Source organism: Siphateles boraxobius, unplaced genomic scaffold, assembly GCF_051911475.1.
Source record: "Siphateles boraxobius isolate OS27281-9 unplaced genomic scaffold, OSU_SipBor_1 5, whole genome shotgun sequence".
NCBI classification, from domain to species: Eukaryota; Metazoa; Chordata; class Actinopteri; order Cypriniformes; family Leuciscidae; genus Siphateles; species Siphateles boraxobius.
The window spans coordinates 29,416,511-29,438,499 of NW_027509141.1; the positions used below are offsets into that span (position 1 = coordinate 29,416,511).

At 39.2% G+C, this 21,989-nt stretch overlaps 1 protein-coding gene across 1 annotated transcript in view; it reads right to left on the minus strand.

The window, feature by feature from the left end:
* Nucleotides 1-351: 351 nt before the first annotated feature.
* The window catches only part of pcdh17 (protocadherin 17), an 85,454-nt gene continuing 63,816 nt past the window's right edge, over nt 352-21,989 (minus strand). Inside the window, exon 5 of the mRNA XM_077203770.1 lies at nt 352-2,607. Coding sequence (XP_077059885.1) covers nt 1,907-2,607 — 701 coding nt within the window. The 3' untranslated portion in view covers nt 352-1,906. The remainder of the gene's footprint in view (nt 2,608-21,989) is intronic.

Here is a 21,989-nt window from a genome sequence, read left to right on the forward strand (position 1 = left end):
TTGTTTTTTTCAAAAGTGGCAGGATTTATGCGTTGAGAGAAAAATAGATTAATGAATTCTGATTTGTTTCACTAGTTCCTCAGAGGGAACCCCTTTTTGGTCCTTATTATGAAACGAACAGCATGTTCTTCTTCTGAATCCTTTCAAACTTCTGCAGTACAAATGACCTTAAAAAGACTAGACAGCATCACTAAACGTTCACCAAGGGCTTGTTTCTGCTCATCAAATCAAAATAGAGCAAAAAACTAAACAACACTTGCAATGAACTTCTGACAATGGACATTTTTGTAAAATTAGCTGCCCATAAAACAGTGTTGGTATATTGTAAAAAAAAAAAAAGGCAAACTGTAGTCGTGTGTGGCTATATTTTAGTTTTGTTTCTTGTAGACAAAAACAAGTTACTCAGCAAGTAGTAAGCAGTGATATCTTTAAGCAGTCTTTTCCAACACGTGTTTAAAACAACATAACCTGTCCAAACGCACAGCAGCGAGGCGAAGCAGAAAGCGAGAGCGGAAGAGTGAACCAAGAATGAAACCGAATGGAAATTAAACTCATAGAGTTTGACGACTACTAAGGCATCAGTTGCCAAGTACAATATAAGCCCATGTATATTACAACACAACCATATATTAATTTAATAAAATACACAATATAGCTCTTGTACACGTAACAATTTGGCTCAAATGCACAGAAACTGCAGAAAAAAATCAATAAAAATATGTTGTTTTGATGTAAACACATTAAATTGGATACATTTTACACATTAAAATGATATTGTGTATAAGTGACAATGTGAAGGGACATTTCCTTTTTTAAAATCTTTTTTTTGTTGTTGTTGTTAATGTAGTTTTTCTGGAATCGAAAACAGTGTCCTTTGCAGTTTAATAAATATCTTCAACCGCATTTTCGTCCTGTGCGCACCCTCATTTTTTTTCTGAGATTAATGGTTTTTCCATGTTTTTTTTTTTACAAAATGTATAAATATTTTCAGTGTTATCTGGACACTATACATAAGTTCATATATTTATATATATATTTATCTATATGCATATATAGATATATCTTTTCACAGTTGAGGAAAAATGTCCCTAATATACAAGAGTTGACTGTGACTGTTATAACTTAACATCGGACACGTGGAGAGTCACTTTAAAAGTAGTGAAAAGCTGAAGACAGATGATCACAGAGGACCAATAAAGTGGGAGTAACAGGTTAACCGTTCTGGAATGTTCCATATGTACATATACATGGGAGGAGGACACAGTTTCACGTAACTAGAAATGACAGGTGAAGAATGGTTACATTTCATAATCAACCCCCCCCCCCCCCACCCCCATAAAGATTCGAGGCCCCACATACAGAGTTTGCTGATATCATTTGCACTTCTTATGCTGATATTACAAAGCCAATAAAAGGTAAAGAGAGAGTCTCTGTCTTGGTGTGGTCCATCTGTTCTGGGGCGTCCGATGCACCCCGAACCCTTTTGATTTGCGATTGTCATAACAAACCACTTTCGTCTACCTGCTTCCCCTCCGAAAGTCCCTGGAGTAGAATGGTGGGACGCTCTATCTTGCGGGTAAGTGACAGAAAGACGTCACTGTAAGAAAGAGTTTGAAGCTGGTGGGCACTTGAAGAAGAAGAAAAAGCTCACAAGAAGCCAGAAGCAGCAACTTCTGCAACTCCAAAGGAATTCCCTTGCCCCCCAAAACACAACACGGCGTCCAGACGAACAAAAGCGAACAGTTTTTTTTGCTCCTTATGTTTTTTTTTTTTTTTTTTGTCAAGATCTTCAAGTACGCATATTTTTTGTTCTCAAAAACACCCCATCTGCGCCGCACTCTCTCGGAGAGTGACTCGACTTATGTAGTCTCCGATGTAGTTTCTTATGCTCGCTCAAAGTCCGTTTTTACTTTCTGATGGGGGTCTTTTCGTTTCCCCGACAATCTTGCAGGAGTTTGTCGATGTCTCTGACCACCTGGTCTGCGTCCATGGTGCCACGGCCCATCTCTCCTCCGCCCTGCTCCAAGACACAGTCCATTTCCACTGCCGTCTCCTGGCTGATCCGCGAACGCGCTTCAGCCAGGACTTTGGCCACGGGGTCAGAAGGAGGCAGCGTGGAGTAGCCCTGCTCTTTGTTCTGCTTGTTCGGGGAGATATACTGTCCGTCTGGGGGTCCGTAGTGGCTGGTGCTGGGCTTGCCCTCTGCTCCGTCACCCATGCCTTTGGCTGAAGAGCACGGGGAACCTGTACTACAGCCTTTGGTGGGACTACATGAGGCAGATGGGACTTCCTGCAAGAGAGGGCTGAGGGCACGTTTGGTCTTTAGGTAGGGTTTAACATTCGCCACCAGGATGGTGTGGTCCCGACGCTCCTTTCCAAATGTGCAGAAAGTTTTTTTGCCATTGGGATTGCAAACTGTCTCGTAAGTCTCGGTCTCCACTGCGACCGCTTCCATGCCGGCAGGGACGAAGAGATTGGTGCGGTAATCAGAGCCCTCGGCTTGGGGAGTTCCAGCTCCTCCGGCCCCAACGGGAAACTGGGGCATCCAACAACGGTCAGAGTGACCCAGCACTCGACACTCCTCTGTGCAGTTCACACAATCCTCCTCTAAACAAAAAAAGAGAGAGAGAAAAAGATTGATTTTGCTGGAAAATCAACAACACGTTAAAAAGCCATGCGGAACCCGATCTCACGGCAATTCGTACAAATTTTACTAGGTGGCAAATTCGTACGAATTCATACGACCTCACTCGTACAAATTCATACGATTTTTGCTAAATCGTACATATTTTACGAGTTGCCCAATTCGCATTAATTCGTACTAATGACCTATTATTAATATATACAATACATTGGGATCAGTATAAGTAATTTGTATTTTTATTCAGCAAGGATGCATCAAATTGATCAAAAGTGATGGTAAAGACTTTTACATTGTTACAAAATATTTTTATTTAAAATAAATGCTGTTCTTTTAAAATTTGTATTCATCAAATAATCCTGAAATAAAATGGAATTCCATATTAGAATGATACACTGAACACTGAAGTAATGATACATTACATTTTAAACTATTTAAAAATAGAAGATAGTTATTTAATTTGCAATAATATTTCACAATATACCTATTTCTACAGGTTTTTTTTTCTTTTTTTAAATGCAGCCTTGAGTCTTCTTTCAAAAATATTTTACAAATTTTACAGACCCCAAACTTCTGCATAGTATACCAGAAACAAGCTAAACAAAGTCATGAATTATATAAAAACGGTATCCAGAGGAAGAATGGGAACTATCTGGCTAAATAAGTGAGTTTTCCATAAAAGTGATCAAAAAGATGGCAAAGAATCAGCAGGTTCCTCACCATCTTGCTCATGTATTCTACAGTACACCCTCCCTCTCTCCTCACCCCTCCACTTAGTAAAACAACAACAGCCCAGTTTTGGCAAAAAGTGTGGTGCTGCTATCATAAATTTATGTCACTGGGCTTTGAAACTATCCCAAGGCAGCCCTGGCATATCACAGAGCCAAGTGTCTAGTGCAGTACTGCGTGTGTATGTGTATGTGTATGTGTGTGTGTGTGTGTTCCTGCGCGTCTTCCCCCCTTTCATCTCAGCTCAGAAGAAACCACATTTTGGATTATTGTGGGCTGTTCTGATGGTGTGTCAAATGGGTCCAGGATTGTGAAGAGGATAAAAAAATAATGTATTTTAAACCTGGAAATGAAAGAAAGGGGGAAAAAATAAGGGAACAAAAGGGAAAACATGAAAAACGCACAGCTGCTCAGGTAAAGCTGAGACCCGGGTCGTGTACACACGCAGACCTCACAGTTAGGGACCCGTGCCATCGGTCTATATGAGTTTGACAAGTCAAGTGTAGTGATTTGAGCAGAACAAACAAAAGTATTGCATTCATATTTAATAGTTTGATGATGTCTGTCTTTTGGGAGACAAAAACATGGAAACACAAACAACCTCATGAATTTATGAGAAGAAATGTTTTCAATAATCTAGCAGTCATCACTCACCCATTTACGTGTCTTGGAATAACAGATGAGATTGGAAAATGGCTTGTGCAAATGGTGGAGTAATCTTCATTTGTGTTATTGATTCCCCCAAAATATTAATCTCTTCTTCACCTCAAACAGTGTATGATCAGATTAGGATTTTTTTTTTTTATTATGGAAATGCCATATTTATCTCACTTTACTCCTTTGTTTCTAGCTCCATTTCACATCGCTTCTGTTTTCTTTTTCATGAAATGAACAATGGGACACAGGAATTCATATAGCCAGTTAAAGTTTGAGAGCAGTATGATTTTGAAATGGAGCCAGCTAGATTTACCTTTTCTCTGTGAAAAGAAATAACTGTTTCTTCACCTCATTTAGTGAAGGTGCACCAATTGTCACTGCTAAAGTGTCCATTGTTAAATTGATATCTGTGTTTACTTTCACAGAAGTGTTGTCAATTGGTTTACTTTCTTCAAAAAATGAGCAATGCTCGGCGTGTATAAAGGATGACCACTTGACCTTATTATCATCATTAATCATATTTTAAATTGCTCTTTCAGATGTTTCTCTGCTAAAGGCCAAGTCATGTCATGAAAAATGATCCTCTGCAACTCAGCTCCTGAGTCCCTATTGTTCCTGATTTCACTGTGCGTGTGTCTGGCCAACAAAAGCCCACCCCTGGGGTTCCGTTCAGTTTGTTTCTGGTCTGTGGGGTTTCTGCTAACCTTGAAAAAGTTTTCAAACTCCCCAACCCATTCTCAATGGTAACGGTACACTGCACCTGCCTCTCCTGAGGTCAAAATATGTCTTTCCAACACACACACAAACGGACATCTGCGGTGAATCTGTGGACCGAGCAGAGAGAAAGCCACCCGAGAAAGTTGAGTTCTGTAGCGGGCCAAATACCGATACTAGGGGGACACCTAGGTTTTTGTGCCATGTATGAAATTTGTTTGTGCATTTGTAGGGTCAGCAGGCTGGTACGTCCTCAGGGACGCTTTCTGCAAGAGTGTGAGAGGACGGGGGTAAGTACCACATAAGAGGGGAGAAAGAGCTTGACATTTAGAATGTGGTGCTCTTGTGTTGTGCAAGAGGAAGACAAGGGCTAGTCCTGAGTGGCAAAAACTAGCATGCATGTCAAGGTGAGAAAGAACATGCTGTCCACTTTAAATAATGACATCTCCCACGCGCACGCATGCACGCACGCACGCACGCACGCACACACAGATCCACATAGGCTTTGAATCTGAGCTGTTTTGCTAGTTTTTGCAGCGGTTTATCTTCCCTAAACACAAATTAACGTTTGTATGCATGCTACGCAGTGTATATTACCTTTAGAGGCAAGACTACCAAATATTTACATTACTGTTCAAGATTGGGGTCAGTTCGTTTTTATTTTATTCAGCTATGATGCGTTAAATTGATCAGATTTAGACATTTATAATGTTACAAAAGATTATTTCAAATAAATTCCTGTTCTTTTAAATTTGTCATTCATCAAAGAATCCTTATACACAAATATAAAGCAACAAAAATATAGATGATTTCTGAGGGATCATGTGACAGTAAGACTGGAGTAGTGGCTGCTGAAAATTCAGCTTTGCTATCAGAGGAATAAATAACATTTTAAAATAAATTGAAATAAACTGTTTATACATTGTAATAATATTTCACAATATTACTCTTTTTACTGGATTTTTATTAGTCTTTGTCAGCACAAGAGACTATAACAAAATATTGCCCCCATGGTAATTCAAGCGGAAAAGATTACAACGGAAATACGTTGCTAGTAGCCAGCTATGCTAAAAAAGCAAATCAGACTTGCTTTCTCCAGCATGCAGGACTGACTGCTCGTTCAATGAGTGGAGGCACAATAAAGCATAAATAATCCATGCTGACACATCTCCATGCAGCCAGTCAGGAGGAACCAATCCTTCAATAGATTATTCATGCCTGGACGGAACAGGTGACCTTGAGACTTGGCAGGGTCACCATGACTAACAATAAGACATGTGACACCGGCTGAGGCCACTAATTTGTCGCCAGATACAAAGCAGGAGGCATGGTGTGAATTATTGCCACCTCCAATCCCCATCACGTACAGTCAGCACACAAGGTTACAAGCTGTTTTGGGGACACTTCATTATAACGGTATTGTGTGACATGTCTGTGTTTTCTTGACAGTTCACGCTCAGATCTATATATTGAATGGCTCTTCGTGAGCTATGGGCTGCTCATCGGCCACTCTGCAGGAATGTCACATCAACTGCCCAATTATTATCACAAGCAGCACACGCTCGGCTCTGTGCACCATTTACAGCGAATCAAATACTTCAGTTTAAGAGCACGAGGCTTCTGCAAGCACTGCGCTTGTCCCACTCATCAAGCTAATGATGTGTGTACGACAAATCTCATTTTACTTTGCACACAAAGTCCCAAAGGCGAAGCAGCAACTCAAGACAACGGTATATTTATATGACACTCCTAACAGAAGGTCACATCATAACACACTCACTCCTTTCTGGTTTGTTCCCTGCTGCATCTGAGTTGAGTTGTCTTATATTATGAATATAGTCACGTCTGAAAGGGTTGTAGGTACTGCATGGCTTGCTTAACAATGGCCTTAAGGTCTGACTGTATCCACAATATTAGCACAACCTCTCACATCTTAATTATGTTTTAATTATAATCATAATAAAAAAATGAATTGTCTGAAATTAATGTTATGCTATTAGCAACAGTGATTAAAGGTGACTTTGTAAAATAAAACAACATTAAAGTTTTAAAGTATACAGTATGTATGGCAATCATAAAACAATTTGTAATATTTAAAAAAAAAAAACATTAAAATTTAAATGTCATAAAATTTAAAAAATGCTTTATTTGTGTTATATATTGTACAATATATTACCAAAAATTGTAAACAAATTACACGTGTATGGCATCATATTTGAACGAAAACGTGATACGACGTGAAAATGTCATACAATTATTAAAAAATATATAATTATTTCTATTTTTGACATATTTTTTTTTTTTTTGTAATATATTGTATGATGTCATAAGAATTTGCCGAAAGAGAGAGTAAAAATCTGGGCCACTTAACAGTTTGAAATCATTTAACAAACACCTTGCACTCTCAGTGAAGGAGGAAGCTTTCAAATGCCAGCGTTTTTCAGAAGAATTTGGGTGACTAGGTGCTTTATTTGATTCTCCAGCTGGGAAACAGAATGAAGGAGACAGAAAAAGAGACGGATAGTATATTCTAAATCAGTGCATTAAGGCCTCCTGCCAAATCTTTTATTAGCAATTCGTTTTTCAGTCCCGTCGTTCCGTTTCTCTGTGCTCGTTCGCCAGTGACCCCTCCCGATCTCAGCACCGCACTACCAGCTTCCTGCTTTCCTTGGTCCACAGTGTGTCTCGGAGCCAACATCAATTTCAACTTCTCCCTCTCTCTCTCTCTCTCTCTCTCTCAGTATGCTGTATGCCACCAGTGGGCGCAAACAGTGGTTGATAGTCTCAGACAACAGTTATAAATCTACTCTGATGACATCATAAGAACCATCATTAGGCCAAAAGGAAACAGTCAATTCAAATCACAGAAAATAAAAATAAGAAATAAAATAAAAAAAGTACTCATTGCAGTTCGAGCTGTTTATGATATTTAATTGGTGATAAGAAGGCAATATTCTGTTGAATGTTTCATCAAACATTAAATATGATGTAAGCAGCTAGTTCTGCATGTTAGCATTCATGTGGACCACCTTACATCTGAAAAGGTGTGACATTGGGAATGAAGTCGAGTGAGGGTACACGAGAGGGCACAGTCGCAGTGGGGTAGGGATCGTGAACACAGGCTTTGTGTAGAAAGTGTGATACGCCCGCTCAGCGTGAGCAGGGTAGCATCAGAGCGCTCGCACCTGTGCCCTGGCAGACTGGGGCGCAGTTGGTAGGAGGATGTATGTGTGTGTGTGTAGTCGGCCTTGTACCTTAAAGGCTCAGCGGACAGCTGGAAAAGGCCTTAAGGCCTTCATGAGAGGCTGGCGCTGCACCTGTGTGCATGTTTGCATGGCTGAACATTTCACCGCAGATCTCTCACTTCCTCTCAGGTCTTAATTGCTGCTAAATATGTAAATATACAGTTAAAAATAAAGGTTCTTTAATGACATCAATGCCATGTCTATGAAGAACCTTTAACATCCATGGAGCATTTCAATTCCCCCCAAAAAAACGTCTTTATTGTGAAAAAAACTTCTTTAGGATTTTAAAATGTTCTTCACACTAAAGGTGTGTTCACACTGGGCAGGTTTGGTTTGATTAAAACGAATGACTAAACAATTGGACTGCTTCTGCTTCAAAGCGAACTCTGGTGATATGAACACAACACAGACCAAATAATCCTAAACAAACCAAAAAATAGGATGTTATGTCACAATATGTGATCCTAAAAAGGACAGAATGTTCAAAGATACCTGGTTCTTTTCATCAGAGCTATGTTGCCCATTACAGTTCGGTGGTCACTGTAATTTTGCCAAGAAAGAAAAGTTTCTGGATCAACATATTTAGTTGAACCTGAAACAACATTCCTGTCCAAAAATGTAGTACTAACTCTATCCCTTCCCCATAACCTAACCCTACCCATAACTTGTCCCCAAAATCAGAAGGAAATAGTAGATAAATAACACCAACGTAGAAGCACCTAACCCTGGTTTTATGTCTAAACTTGATATAAACTCTAAAATTGTCCCTCAAATCTGATTGTATGAATGGAATGTTGTTCCAGGATCATGTTGTACTTGGTAAAATCACTTTCAACACAGTTCGGTACAGGCGTTGAAACCACCATCTCCTTGCAGCAGATCTTTGTTTGTGTGCGCAACGGAAGAATTCCTAGAGCTGTTTTGACTCCTTCACACATTTTATAAGCTCAAAAATACAATCATACACTGTCAGAATTTTTTTTTTTTATTGTTTTTGAACAACAGCTTGTCACTGGAGTAGCGCCCTTAAAATAGGGTGACCAGATTTCTCGGAGTGGAATACGGGACAGATACAGAACGCATGCGTATAGAGGGAATGCACGTGACGTCACCGTTGGCCGGAGTGACTGCGGTTACGCCCACAAGTGGCAAAAAGACTGAGCGGCAGCATTGGTTTTCAGTGTGAATGCTGCGGAAAAACACTCAAAACGCGTCTAAAACGGGAAAGAGCTTTGAGACTGACTGTACAACTAGATTTGACAAGAAATATGAGGAATATTTTTACAGACAACCTAAAGCTACAGAACAGAGAAGCAAATAGATCGCTACAATTCATAGAAACAACTGGACTCCAGGCAGCGAAAGGTGGATTTGCAGTTATCCTTTTTGTGCCAATATGCTGAATTTAGTGGTAAAATCATTCTCTATATATTGTAGTTATATATTGCAGTGACAACTCATCAATCAAATATTTACGACTGTATATTCTGTATAATTAGACATTTTTAAATATGCACTGACAAAAAACAATACAAGTTTTAAGTCTCTAGACGATATGATGATATATATAACATTGATAAGTGATCACCTGGATTTAGACCTGCCTATTTTGTATTTATATAAAGCATTCACAGGCAAATTTGCTGTATGTATTTTCCTGGTGTCAAAATCAGGCACATATAAATGTCAGGAAACACGATTCCTGGCTGCATGTTAATATCCATGGATCACTGGATCTTTAGTAAGTTGTAAGGAACACTATATTGAGTCCAATCTTTAGTTTAAACTGATAATCGTTTGTTTTACTTGCGTTTTCGCAGTTTCCCCTATTAAATCCAGTCACGCAGCTGCTCTTCTGCCACTCAGTCCGGCTGAGGGGGCGTGTTCCGGCGGGAAAGTGACGTTAATGCATTCCCTCTAATAATGCGTCTTACATGCGCTTCATTAGGCACACTAGCACACACACACAAGGTCTCTCCCTCTCTGTCATGCGCGCGCTACACGGTTTAAACGTAACATATATATTCACTTAGCCTTTCGGAAACGAAACCTATTATATATAAAAAAAAATACATATATATATATATTTACGATGAAATAAGGGACAAAACATGATTTTTTAAGAATAAGTCGGGACACTAAAATTAGAGCGGAAATACGGGGCTGTCCCGGGAAAAACGGGACGTCTGGTCACCCTACCTTAAAAGGACTACTTTGTGCCTTCCATAATGAGAATTTTAATACCTTTGAGTACTTAAGGTACTACTATGTACTTTTATGAGTAAATAAGGTACACAAATGTCCCTTTAAAGAATACTGCCTCAGTGCCAATCTATTGTACCCCAAAGGGTAGAAGTACAGTGCATTTAGCACACAACATTGTTTTGGATGTTCGATGAGTTTCGTCACAAAATATACCTCATATACAATTTGTACAATCAGGTTGAGACCTTATCCTTATGCCTTTTGGTTAGGTGTTAAAAATGACTGAGTGAACTCTATAAGCCAGGGTTAAATGTATAATTCTCCTTTTTGGTCCAGACCAAAAGAACCAAGAGAACAGAAATACAAGTGTGAACACACCCTATGAAAAAATGGTTATTTTATGAACTGTTTACTGAAAGGATTTTGGGGAAACAAAAGTGGTTCTTCTATGTAACCATTATTTTTAAATGTGTACCTATATGCTGTTTTACCAAAGTCCTTTGTAGAAACCACTTTGATCCAGGATAAGTTGACAGGGGTGATATGGAGGGAAATACTGATGGACTCTTGGGAGGCTCATTGACAAGCCACCCGAAAACAGCGAGGGGACGCAGAGATGCTTTAACTAAGCCAAGGACAAATGTCTTTCGATCAAACGCTCCTTTTCATTATGCATTCTCAGCCGAGCAGCAGGCAGCTAATGCCTGGTTAAGTTGCTCTAAGCCGAGGCCTCTGGGTAGCCCGCCTCCGGAGTAGACGGTGAAGGAGAGGACTCCAAACAAATACAGAAAGCCGAATCAATGGCCATTCACACGCAGGACCTCCTTGAAGACGGAAGTTGGTGGAACGAAACACTAGTGGAAGGGAGAGAATGGGTGCTGTGTTGAGGAGAGAGGTTAGAGAGAGATGTTTTTATCTTGGCGCAGCAGGGGCTCAACGCGGGGTTTACAGTCCTTAGCGCTCACCTGCGGGGAAGAGATCTGTTGGCCTTTCAAAGAGAATGTGCTAACCTTCACAACACACACATGAAAGGTACTATGGGGGTGGAGGGCCAGGGCTACTTTTATGGATCACTGGATGTCGCATTTCAACTAAGCGTACTCGTGCGAGAGTTCCTGTGCGGATTCGAATAGGGTGAAATTAGCTCATCCTGTGCTGTTTAGGTTTGTGTGGTTTTGTTCTACCCCTTGAGTGTGTTTACATGTTTGTCTGGCCAGCGACTAGTTTCTGAAAGCATCATTGGGCACTTCAGCAGTGAAAGAGGACTTAGAATCTCAGCATCTCTGATCTCAGTGATCACACTCACACTCAGATCTGTCCTCTGCGCTCTAGATGTGTTTATACAAACATTGAACTCACATTACAAATTACAAACCACTTCCTATATACAGAGCTTGACATTAATTTTTTGCTCAACGGTCACTGTGGCTAGAAGCCACTAAGCATTTTCACTGGCCACAATTTTGAGATTGATACCATGGGGAAAATCTCCCATAGAGATATTTTCAATATCATCTCATAATTTGGCAGCAGGTATATTAGGCTGCTGTCACTTTAAGACCTGACTCAAGGATCCATTATACTGTTACACATGTGTTTTCTTTCTCAACTGTTTACATTCACTTAAACCATAGCTGACTGTGTTTATGCGAATACTCGCAAAGACTGGCATTTTAACTTTATTTTGCGTGCATTTGACGGTTTAAGAGCAATAAGAAGCAATTTAGTAGCTACTGAGAGGTGGCTTTATGTGCCACACTTTGGGTGTGAGCACAAAATCTGCGTGAATGAGTAAAAAATGCCCAAAACACCTAGATTCAAGCCCTGTAACACCAACATTCATCCAGAGCAAATGAAACGAGTGAGTGAGGGAACGGGTGACGGTTTTGTGTTTCAACTCGCTGTCGTAGAAATAAGAGAGCGAGAAAGTGCAGCTGGTATTGTGATTCTATTCTGTGGAAAATTAGTATTTTAAGCGTTTCAGATATTTCAGTATCTATATATTTTTGATACTAAATTGCACTTAGTTTGTTATTTCAGATGCCTTTTTAAATGACTGCAATTGTAAAAATGTATATTATATATAAATTTCAACCCACCAAAGTGGCTTGAAGGAGTGACTGCGTTACACGCCACTGCTGAAATCCACCCGCATTCGGTGGGTTGGTCGATGTTAATGTCAAGTCCCATATACAGTATACAAATTTTACAATCCACAAAAAACAACAAAACTTTAGCATATCAGTAATGCAACAAAAATCGGTGACACTTTACCGTAAGGGTACATGAATTATCATGAATTCATGTATAAATTAATGCATGAGTTCTGCATTCATTCATGCATTAATATCTCATGAATCATCAGGGACTAACACAAGTTCAACGTTTTTCATTCATGATTTCATGGATAAACAACACCTTAATTAAAACATTAACTAAGATGAGCACATCATCATTAATTATGATTTATTACGCATGATCATTATGTTTTCTTTTGTTCTTTGTCTAGGTCAGTGACCTAGTCACCACTTTAGTTGAGGGGCCACACACATGATGAAGTCATTGGTAGATAATGCTCAGTTAATAATGACTACTGTATTGGACAGACCCCAAAATAGACCAATCACAACTCATAGCACACAAATTCTGTTGACATTCAAATACAGTAGTCATCATTAACTAAGCATTATCTATCAATGACTTCATCATGTGTGTGGCCCCTCAACTAAAGTGGTGACTAGTCCTTTGAAACACTGATGAACAATGTGCTATTAATGGTGGCATAACTGTGAATAAAGAAAACATCATGATCATGCGAAATAAACCATAATTCATGATGATGTGCTCATCTTAGTTAATGTTTTAATTAAGGTGTTGTTCATACATGAAGTCATGAATGAAAAACGTTGAACTTGTATTAGTTCCTGATGATTCATGAGATATTATTGCATGAATGAATGCATAATTCATGCATGAATTTATATATGAATTCATGATAATTCATGTACCCTTACCGTAAAGTGTTACCCAAAAATCTGTCTTTAAAAATTATACACTGTGCACCTTTTATTTTTTACTGCTGCACAAAGATGCTCAATCATCAAAAAGTACACTGTTCAATGTCCCGTCTTTCTCATTACAGTACTTCAGCTACTCATTAACTAATCACATCATCGCTCTCTTTGTTATCTGACAGAAAGAAAACACATCCTGTCCTTTTAGCTATTTATCTGTATTGATATCCCATATACACCACCTCATCAGGTGAAGCCTGTGCCTAATATGGCGAGTTCATAAAAATAATGCCTGCCTTTTAAAAATTATCTAAAAGTGTTAAAGAGACCTAGTGTATTCAATATTGGTGTATAGGACTAATGAGGTTCAATGGCTGAAAGGAAACTAGAGAGGAAGAGAGGTGGACACAAAAGAACCATTGCACCACAGAGGTGATACAAGGGCAGAAAATGATTTCTAATGATGTGTACCTAAAAAGACCCCTAGAATAATAAAAAAGGAAAGCGGATAGAACAGGAAGAGATTTCTATTCATTCACACACACACTCTGTTGTATGCCTTTTATGTGTGCTGTTAATATTCAAGAGCCGCTGTGACTGGTGGGACAAACAGGTGCAGATCTTCACCTGTGTGTGCATTCAGAAAAATTCAGCCCATTTCGAGGCCACGGGAAAGATGAGAAAAAGGTGGAAAAGTCAAAATGAAGTCCTCTGTGTCGTTTACGCCTATGTAATTAGGAAAAGAGGAAGTCGCGTTCATGCTGGGTGAAGTTTTTGTAATATCTTTCTAGTGAGCGTGCCAGTTCAAATTCAAGCTCTCCTTTAGTCTTTATGCTGTGATCGCCTGCCGCGTCAGCCAAAGTTCCTTCTTGGTAAAGCTTGAAAAACCACTGCGGGATTGCACAGGTGCGTGCACACACACACACACACACACACACACACACACACACACACACACACACACACACACACACACACACACGCACACGCACACACACACACACACACACACACACACACACACACACACACACACACACACACACACACACACACACACACCACACACACACACACACACACACACACACACACACACACACACACACACACTGTGAAGTCCCACTTGCTTCTATAATAACTACGACTAATTACGCCAACAAACACACAATACGCCTTTTTCATTAATTGTATTAATCTGTTTTAATTTCCCCAAATGGCATTTGTACAGTTTTTTTTCTCTCTCCCCTTCTCTCTTTTTACCTTTGCATTCTATTTTCTACAATAATAAACTAATGTTAAGTCCAGAAAGCTATGACTCATCTAGTATTACAAAAGCAACCCACCAGTTTTTCAGGGTGGACAAAAAGGGGACTGTTCCTCACTTGACAATTACTAAATCATCTGGAAACATCATATTAGTGTTGACGAAGAATGTCTATAATACCTGCATTTATAATATAAAGGTTACTATTAGCATAACATAGCTAACCGGGTAATGCTAAACAGGCAAAACAGCCAGTAAACAAGTATTTACATCTCTCAAAAACACCAAAACGTTGCCCTACATGGGTCTAAATAAAGGTGATTCGACTGGAATGGTGACTGGCATTAAGCAACTCTCTTTCTAAATCACTTCATGTAATGTAAATGTCACTCTCGGTCTGCGCTCCTTCCTTCTCCTGCTGTTTTCCCGCAATTGAATTTAATACTTTTTCTACGTGTCATCACTTTGTCACTGCGACGGTTCCCCGGAGTCCCATGCGGAGGAAGAGGATTATACGTCTGTCAATTATCTCCTTTTCTACGAGATGCAGGCGGATTGCAAGCTAACTAAACAGACGCGCTCGATGATGTCCAGTCACTCATTACTAGACACAGCGGGTGTTATCTGTAATCGTGTGTATACAACTTCACAGTAATGGAGATGGCTTTCACCCCATTAAGTGGCGGAATGGGAGGGAAGGGTGCAGGGAGGAAAAAAAAAGAACCAGAAATCAACTTGAAGAGATAAGGTGTGACCTTTTAATGAAGACGAGTGAACAATAGACAGGAAGATGGAGGGGGGAGATAGAGAAAAGGAATAAGGGGAAAGAAGAAATACAGACAAAAGGACCAATGGATTGACAGACCGAAAGCATCTTTAAAGCATCTCTCTTATCTGATAGAGAGAAACATTTAAATCTGTGCGGGGATTTGAGTTTCAATCAAGTATTTGATGAACGTAATCATTGAGGTAATTGATCCATTGAAGCCGGCCCTCTCAGTGTGAACATTGAGGGTCATGGGGAGAAAGCTGTTGAATCTCATGAGTGGCTTTCAGTGGGACAGGAAGAGAGCGCAGCCAGATCCCTCTCTATTCAAACAGCTTGACACACAGCTGTTCAAGTCCTTTAATTTTGCGTTGGCTTCCTTGCAATCTCTCGTAATCCCTCTCCATTGCACCGTCCACTCGTTCCGTCCTCATTCTAATTCACAAATTGCTGAGATGATGCATTTAAACTGCGCCTGTCAATTCAATTTAGTGTGATTAGTAAAAAAAACAAATAAAAAAAACGCAGTAAAAATGTTATGCTATTAATTATAGGTCCTGACCCTGTAAATGCTGTAATAAGGGATTTCCTACCATTTAAGCAATTTAAGCTTGAAGTGACACTTCATGTTTTTGCCAGTCCACAGTAAGCGATGAGCTTAAGAGTTGAATTACTTACGCCGTCTTAAAAAGTGAAAGATTAATGAAATGAAGCACATATACTGACCTCTAAAGCCACTATTTGGGATGTCATTTAAATTTTTTTCTAATACAATGTGGGCTTTTCCCAGGAAATATTGATATGTAAAACAAATTGCTGTTATGTTGATGAATTACTGTATTTCATATAATTAATTTAGAAAACACTTTATTTTTCCAATCTGTTAACAGCCCTAATTTACACGTTACTGAAAAGAATAAGTCAATACATTTAATCTTAGAAAGCAGATTTTGTCTGTCATACTATTTGTGATCAAAGCAATCTTGGACACACACACACACACACACACACACACACACACACACACACACACACACACACACACACACACACACACACACACACACACACACACACACACACACACACACACACACACACACACACACACACACACACAACCAACCAACACAACAGTGGATGACAACAACCATAAAATGGAACAAACAAGAAAAGCATGACTAAAGTGAGAGTGTTATCTCGGTTTAAAGTATCAAATGTCTGAATCATGGTCCTAACTTGGTTAAAAAGCAAAGGAACACACTCTGACCACACGTCTGTCCTGCTCTTATCCTGTATCACCTGCTTCCATATCCTGCCGCGCTACCAGGCTTAGCATGCTAGCAGATTTCCGTTTCACTTTATTACATTAGCATTGACCTTTCCTTCTCCGACAGGCACAGCACAGCGCCGTCTAGATCCCCAACGCTTCTGTAACTTTCGTATAAATACATATTTACTCTCTGCTTCATAAATTTGATCAAATTACAAAGAGATGCTTGACTGAAATGCAATAAGAGATGCTTAGCCTTTGTGTTGTTAAGGGACACCCATTTGGAGGTCTCACTTCAATATCAGATTACAGCTGTTTTTAGCTGCTAATTTATTTATTTTTCCACATTTGCAGGTTGGTAATTTATATTGCCGTTTATGAAGAATGCAATTTTAAGTATTATAAACTCAAATGACTTTTTATTGACTCCTCTCCATGAAAATAAAAGGATATCAACGGATGATTTTCCTTTTTCCTTTCCCTCAGTGTTAAAGGGGTGGAAGAGACAAAAAATAAATAAAAAAAAATCTGTGGCATTTTAAGATTAAGGTCAAAGATTAGAGGGGTTCACACAGGATAAGAAAGGGATTATATACGCTCAACAATGTTAAAACACAGATCTGAGATTTCATCAAAACACTTGGCTTGTAAACAACCTCAAAATACATGTACATCTAACACTGACAACCAAACAACACATTACTGGAGCCACTAATTTGTATCTAAAAACACAGTTCACAGTTGCTGTAGTAACAGGAGAGGAAGTGGCATGCTCTTGAAAGCACGTTCACAGCTGATGACAGACTATGGTCATAGTAAAGCCGGTTCACTGGGATTAGATATGCTCCACGGGCTTCTCTGTTCTGAATTACAGATTAGATTTATGAGTATCCTCATGTTTTCTCTGGAATCAGAGTATAGCAGAGCCGAGTTTCCTTGTAAAAAGCAACTTAAAAAAACCTTTTTAGCCATAAAAACCATGCATTCTCATCTGAAACTGACAAAAAAAAGTTGGGTAAAAATCAGAATCACACATAGATTTGTAAATTTTCGGAATGTAATTTCTATTTCTATGTAAAGTCACCTGTGGGTGGTTGTCAGGTGATTCATTACCGGTCCATTTGCAATAATTATAATGTCTAATAAATACTACCACTGTCATTCACTGCCATTGACAGCAAATTTGTTTGTTTGACCAGAAACAAGTGATATCATATGTAAGCAAATGCTTACGTAAAATAACGAGGTCATCAACATTAAACAGGACTGTAAAGCTGTGGGGGTGTTGATGGACTCAATCTACTCCATCTATGTTTTGATCATAGTTCTGAATACTATCAGGATGTAGTCTTTGACACAAATGCGATTTTCTCAGCTTTTGCTCAAAATGTTACTTTTTTAATTAAACTAAAGGGCAAATATAAGAAGCTAGAATAAAACTGTTTTTTTTAAAGCAGAGTGCTCTGTTTTTTCTTTTGATATATTGCACATTTAGATATTTATACAACAACATATTCTGGGGGCCATGAAACTTTTGTGAAAATTATCAAAAATGATGCCTGTGGCTTTCAGCTATTTTTAAAAACGCTGGTAGGGAAAGAGTTAAAGAGATAGTTCACCCAAAAATTTAAATTCTGTCATAATTTACTCACCCTTATTTCGTTCCAAACTTAAACACAAAAGAAGATTTAGTTTGAAGAAAGTCGAAATAGTTTTTGCCCATACAATGAAAGCCAGTGGGGTCCAGAATAACACCAGAGCCCAATGACTTTCATTGTATGGACAAAAAAAACATCAAAATATCGTTCATAGAAGAAATTCATTCCAGTTTGGAGCAACATGAGGGTGAGTAAATGATGACAAAATATATTAATGTTAGGAATTTTAGGAATACTGAGTGTTTTAAGACTGGGCTAGAATACAACCAAACGAAAAGCAGTGAGTAATTGGTCTCACTTTCTCCTTTAAGCAATAAAACTCATCTTTGTCACAGTCTGAGAGAGGTCATAAAGCACTTACTGAGCAGAAGCTAATTTAAAAGAATGTGTCCCTCTCCACCCCGGGAGTGTGAGGTTTACAGTGAATTCAAATGAACGAGCAAAACGCAACTGATTTCAAGCTGGCCACAAGTTCTTTCAGATCGACGAAGCCTGAGGTGAAATCACAATGAGGCGGTGTGTTTGAGCATGACTATCTCTCTTCTCTCAGTGCAGGCCCAGGTGCTCGCTCTTCAGAGCCCAACAGCAGAAAATATCCCCAGACGGCGGCCATTGCACTTCGATTACTGGTCAGTGAACAATGAAGAATGTTCTAGAAACACTTGTCATGTTGATGTAGCAGCTGCACGCACGGCGTGCCTACGAGAGGCGATGGGGTGAGGCCATTGTGAAGGGCTGGTGGGAAACCAAAGCTCGGAGGCAAATACTCAGATAGGCAGCTCACGATCTGTGCAAAAACGATTTTCCGAGACAGGGCCGTAATTGACAGCGGTGATAACGAAGCATGAGCTGAATGTCTGTTTCATTCTGCATTAACTGGTGGAAACCAGTTTACGGAACATGTGATTTCATAAACACAGTTGGTCAATAAAGCGGAACGCCACAAGTGACCCATGTTACTGTGATTCTACCACACGTTTGGTTACACTTTATTTGGTACTCACCAAAGAAGGTATTGGTAATATAAGGTAGCTAGGCATAATCAATATGATAATAGATGATCAATGTCAATAATTATTATTATTGTTTATACAGTATTTGAAGTAAACAAATTTGAAGTAAACAAATCATATCTTACAGTTTTGCTTATCTAATAATGTGTAAGACAATAAGATTTCCACCTTGATTAAAAATATCTGAACTGTTTTAAACACGAAAAAAACTGGGTAAGAAAATTATTTGGTAACACTTTACAATATGGTTCATTAGTTAACATTAGTTAATGTATTAACTAACATGAACTAACAATGAGCAACACATTTGTTACAGTATTTAGTAATCTTTGTTAAAGGGTTAGTTCGCCCATTTAAGACATGAAGTTGTATGGAATCCTTACCAGCACTAGAGTGCATACCCACTGACCCACTCTGTAGTCATCTCCCTGGTCAGAGTTCTGGCCGCTGGAAGTTTTTCAAGAAAGTACTCCCGGTTAGTTTCCGTGGGCCTCAAAACTGTGCGTTTTTACGTGAAAAAATGATTTGCGTTTCAAAGCTTGATTAATTTAACACACAAAAAGCACGCCGGTTAAAATTCATACCTAAGTTTTAATCGGCACTATTTTCTTTCCATTTCTATCAATCCGCGCTGCTATCAACGTTAACAGTGCGCACGTTCCGATCAGCTGTTCCATAGTGTTTACACAATCGATTACGAAACGACGTAAAAAGTAGAAACTGAACGATGGTGCGAACTTGTAAATTTCCAGGTTGTGACCACAAGAATGTGACGGGATCACCGTTCAGATTCCATCGTTTTCCTGTTTCGCATATCAGCTACGAGACAGCTTTGGCTGCTTGCCATCGGCTACTCTGCGGGAGCTAAAATATCCAGAATCAAGGATTATCGTGTGTGCAGTGCTCACTTCAGTGAAGACGAAAATTACATCCCCAACCAAGGAGGAAAGAGAAAAAAACTGATTTTAAAGAGTTTTGCTGTATACTACCAGTGCGGGTAAGCTCTATTTATTAACTTTATTATCCCATGTCTAAACTGTATGGTAAACAAGCTGATGTTTAGACTCCAGTGGAAAACACGTGAAAAGATGTCTAATATAAAAACAGTATATAGGATATAGGTACAATTTGCTCTTGCTACAGCTGTGGGCCCAGCATCAACTTGGAGAACTTCATCTCTGTCCTCTCGCTCTCTCTCTTCCCGTTCTATCTCCATCTGTTGAAGTTCGGCATCGGTAGCCTATACTCCGGTTCATAAAGGTATCCCTTTGGCGTTGTGCTAAAATTACTTTCATCCTCATCTGTTCCGTCTGACATTGTGCTAAAATTGGTTTCATCATCAGAAGTTTCGCAGTCAGACATGTTGTCAGCGAGTCGCGCTATCAACAGCTGATCGGAACGTGCGCACTGTTGATGTTGACAGCAGCACGGATTGATAGAAATGGAAAGAAAATAGTGCCGATTAAAACTGAGGTATGAATTTTGACCGGCGTGTTTTTTGTGTGGTAAATTAATCAAGCTTTGAAACGCAAATCATTTTTTCACGTAAAAACGCACAGTTTTGTGGCCCCGGAAAATAACCGGGAGTACTTTCTTGAAAAACTTCCAGCGGCCAGAACTCTGACCAGGGAGGTGACTACAGAATAGGTCAGTGTATATGCACTATAGTGCTGGTAAGGATTCCATACAACTTCATGTCTTAAATGGGCGAACTAACCCTTTAATGTTATTTAATAAAAATACAGCTGTTTATTGTTTGTTCATGTTAGTTCATAGTGCATTAACTAATGTTTACAAATACAACCTTTGAATTTTTATTCAAAGGTATACTTAGACACTTTTTAAACTAAGATCAATAAATGCTGAAGAAGGATTGTTCATTCTTAGTTCATGTTAACTAACGTTAACTAATGAACATTATTGTAAAGTGTTACCAATTATTTTTTGCATTGTTTGAAAAACAAAACAAAAAACATAATGGCTTTCAAATGTGGTTCATCCAATCAGAGTTTAAATTAGGAACTTTCCATTTTACAAGTCCAAATATAATATGTGTTGCCTAGATACAACAGCAGTGTTTTCTCCGTCTCTCGTTTCCTCCCTCTTTAAAAACACCCTCATCTAAAGAAGCATCATCATTATCTCCGGACGAGATTATTGAAGGGGTCACTCCTGTGGGCTCGGGAAGGAGAAGATCAGCGGGCCTGTGATCTCCAGATTTGCACTTTTTAATCAAGGCGGATTTTGAACACCTTCAGCCCAGATGGCCGAACAATATGTACACACTAGAGGAACAAGCCTAAATGATGTGACTGTGGATCTATAGCTCCAAAACAACCGCATTACAAAACACATTCATAAACACAACCCAATATAGCCACGAATATCATGACCACCAGGGGATGTAAATTTCAGAAATAGAGAATCTCCTCTATTCATCTCTCTCTCTCTCTCTCTCTCTCTCTCTCTCTCTCTCTCTCTCTCTCTCTCTCTCTCTCTCTCTCTCTCTCTCTCTCTCTCTCTCTCTCTCTCTCTCTCTCTCTCTCTCTCTCTCTCTCTCTCTCTCTCACATCAGGTTTAATTGCTGATGGTATTTACAGTTTAAGCCCTGGCCAAGGAAGTTTATCGCCTAACAGCATTGGATGCCCTAAGCACATTCTTCAGATAATAAGAGAACAAAAAAGAAAAGCGAGAGGTAGGTCTACATTTTATGAAAAAATGAGTGGTGCTTATTGGTGCAAGATTCACTACAACATGAGCCCACCCCAACATCTATGTAATTCTCTGGTGCTAAAATATGATCACTA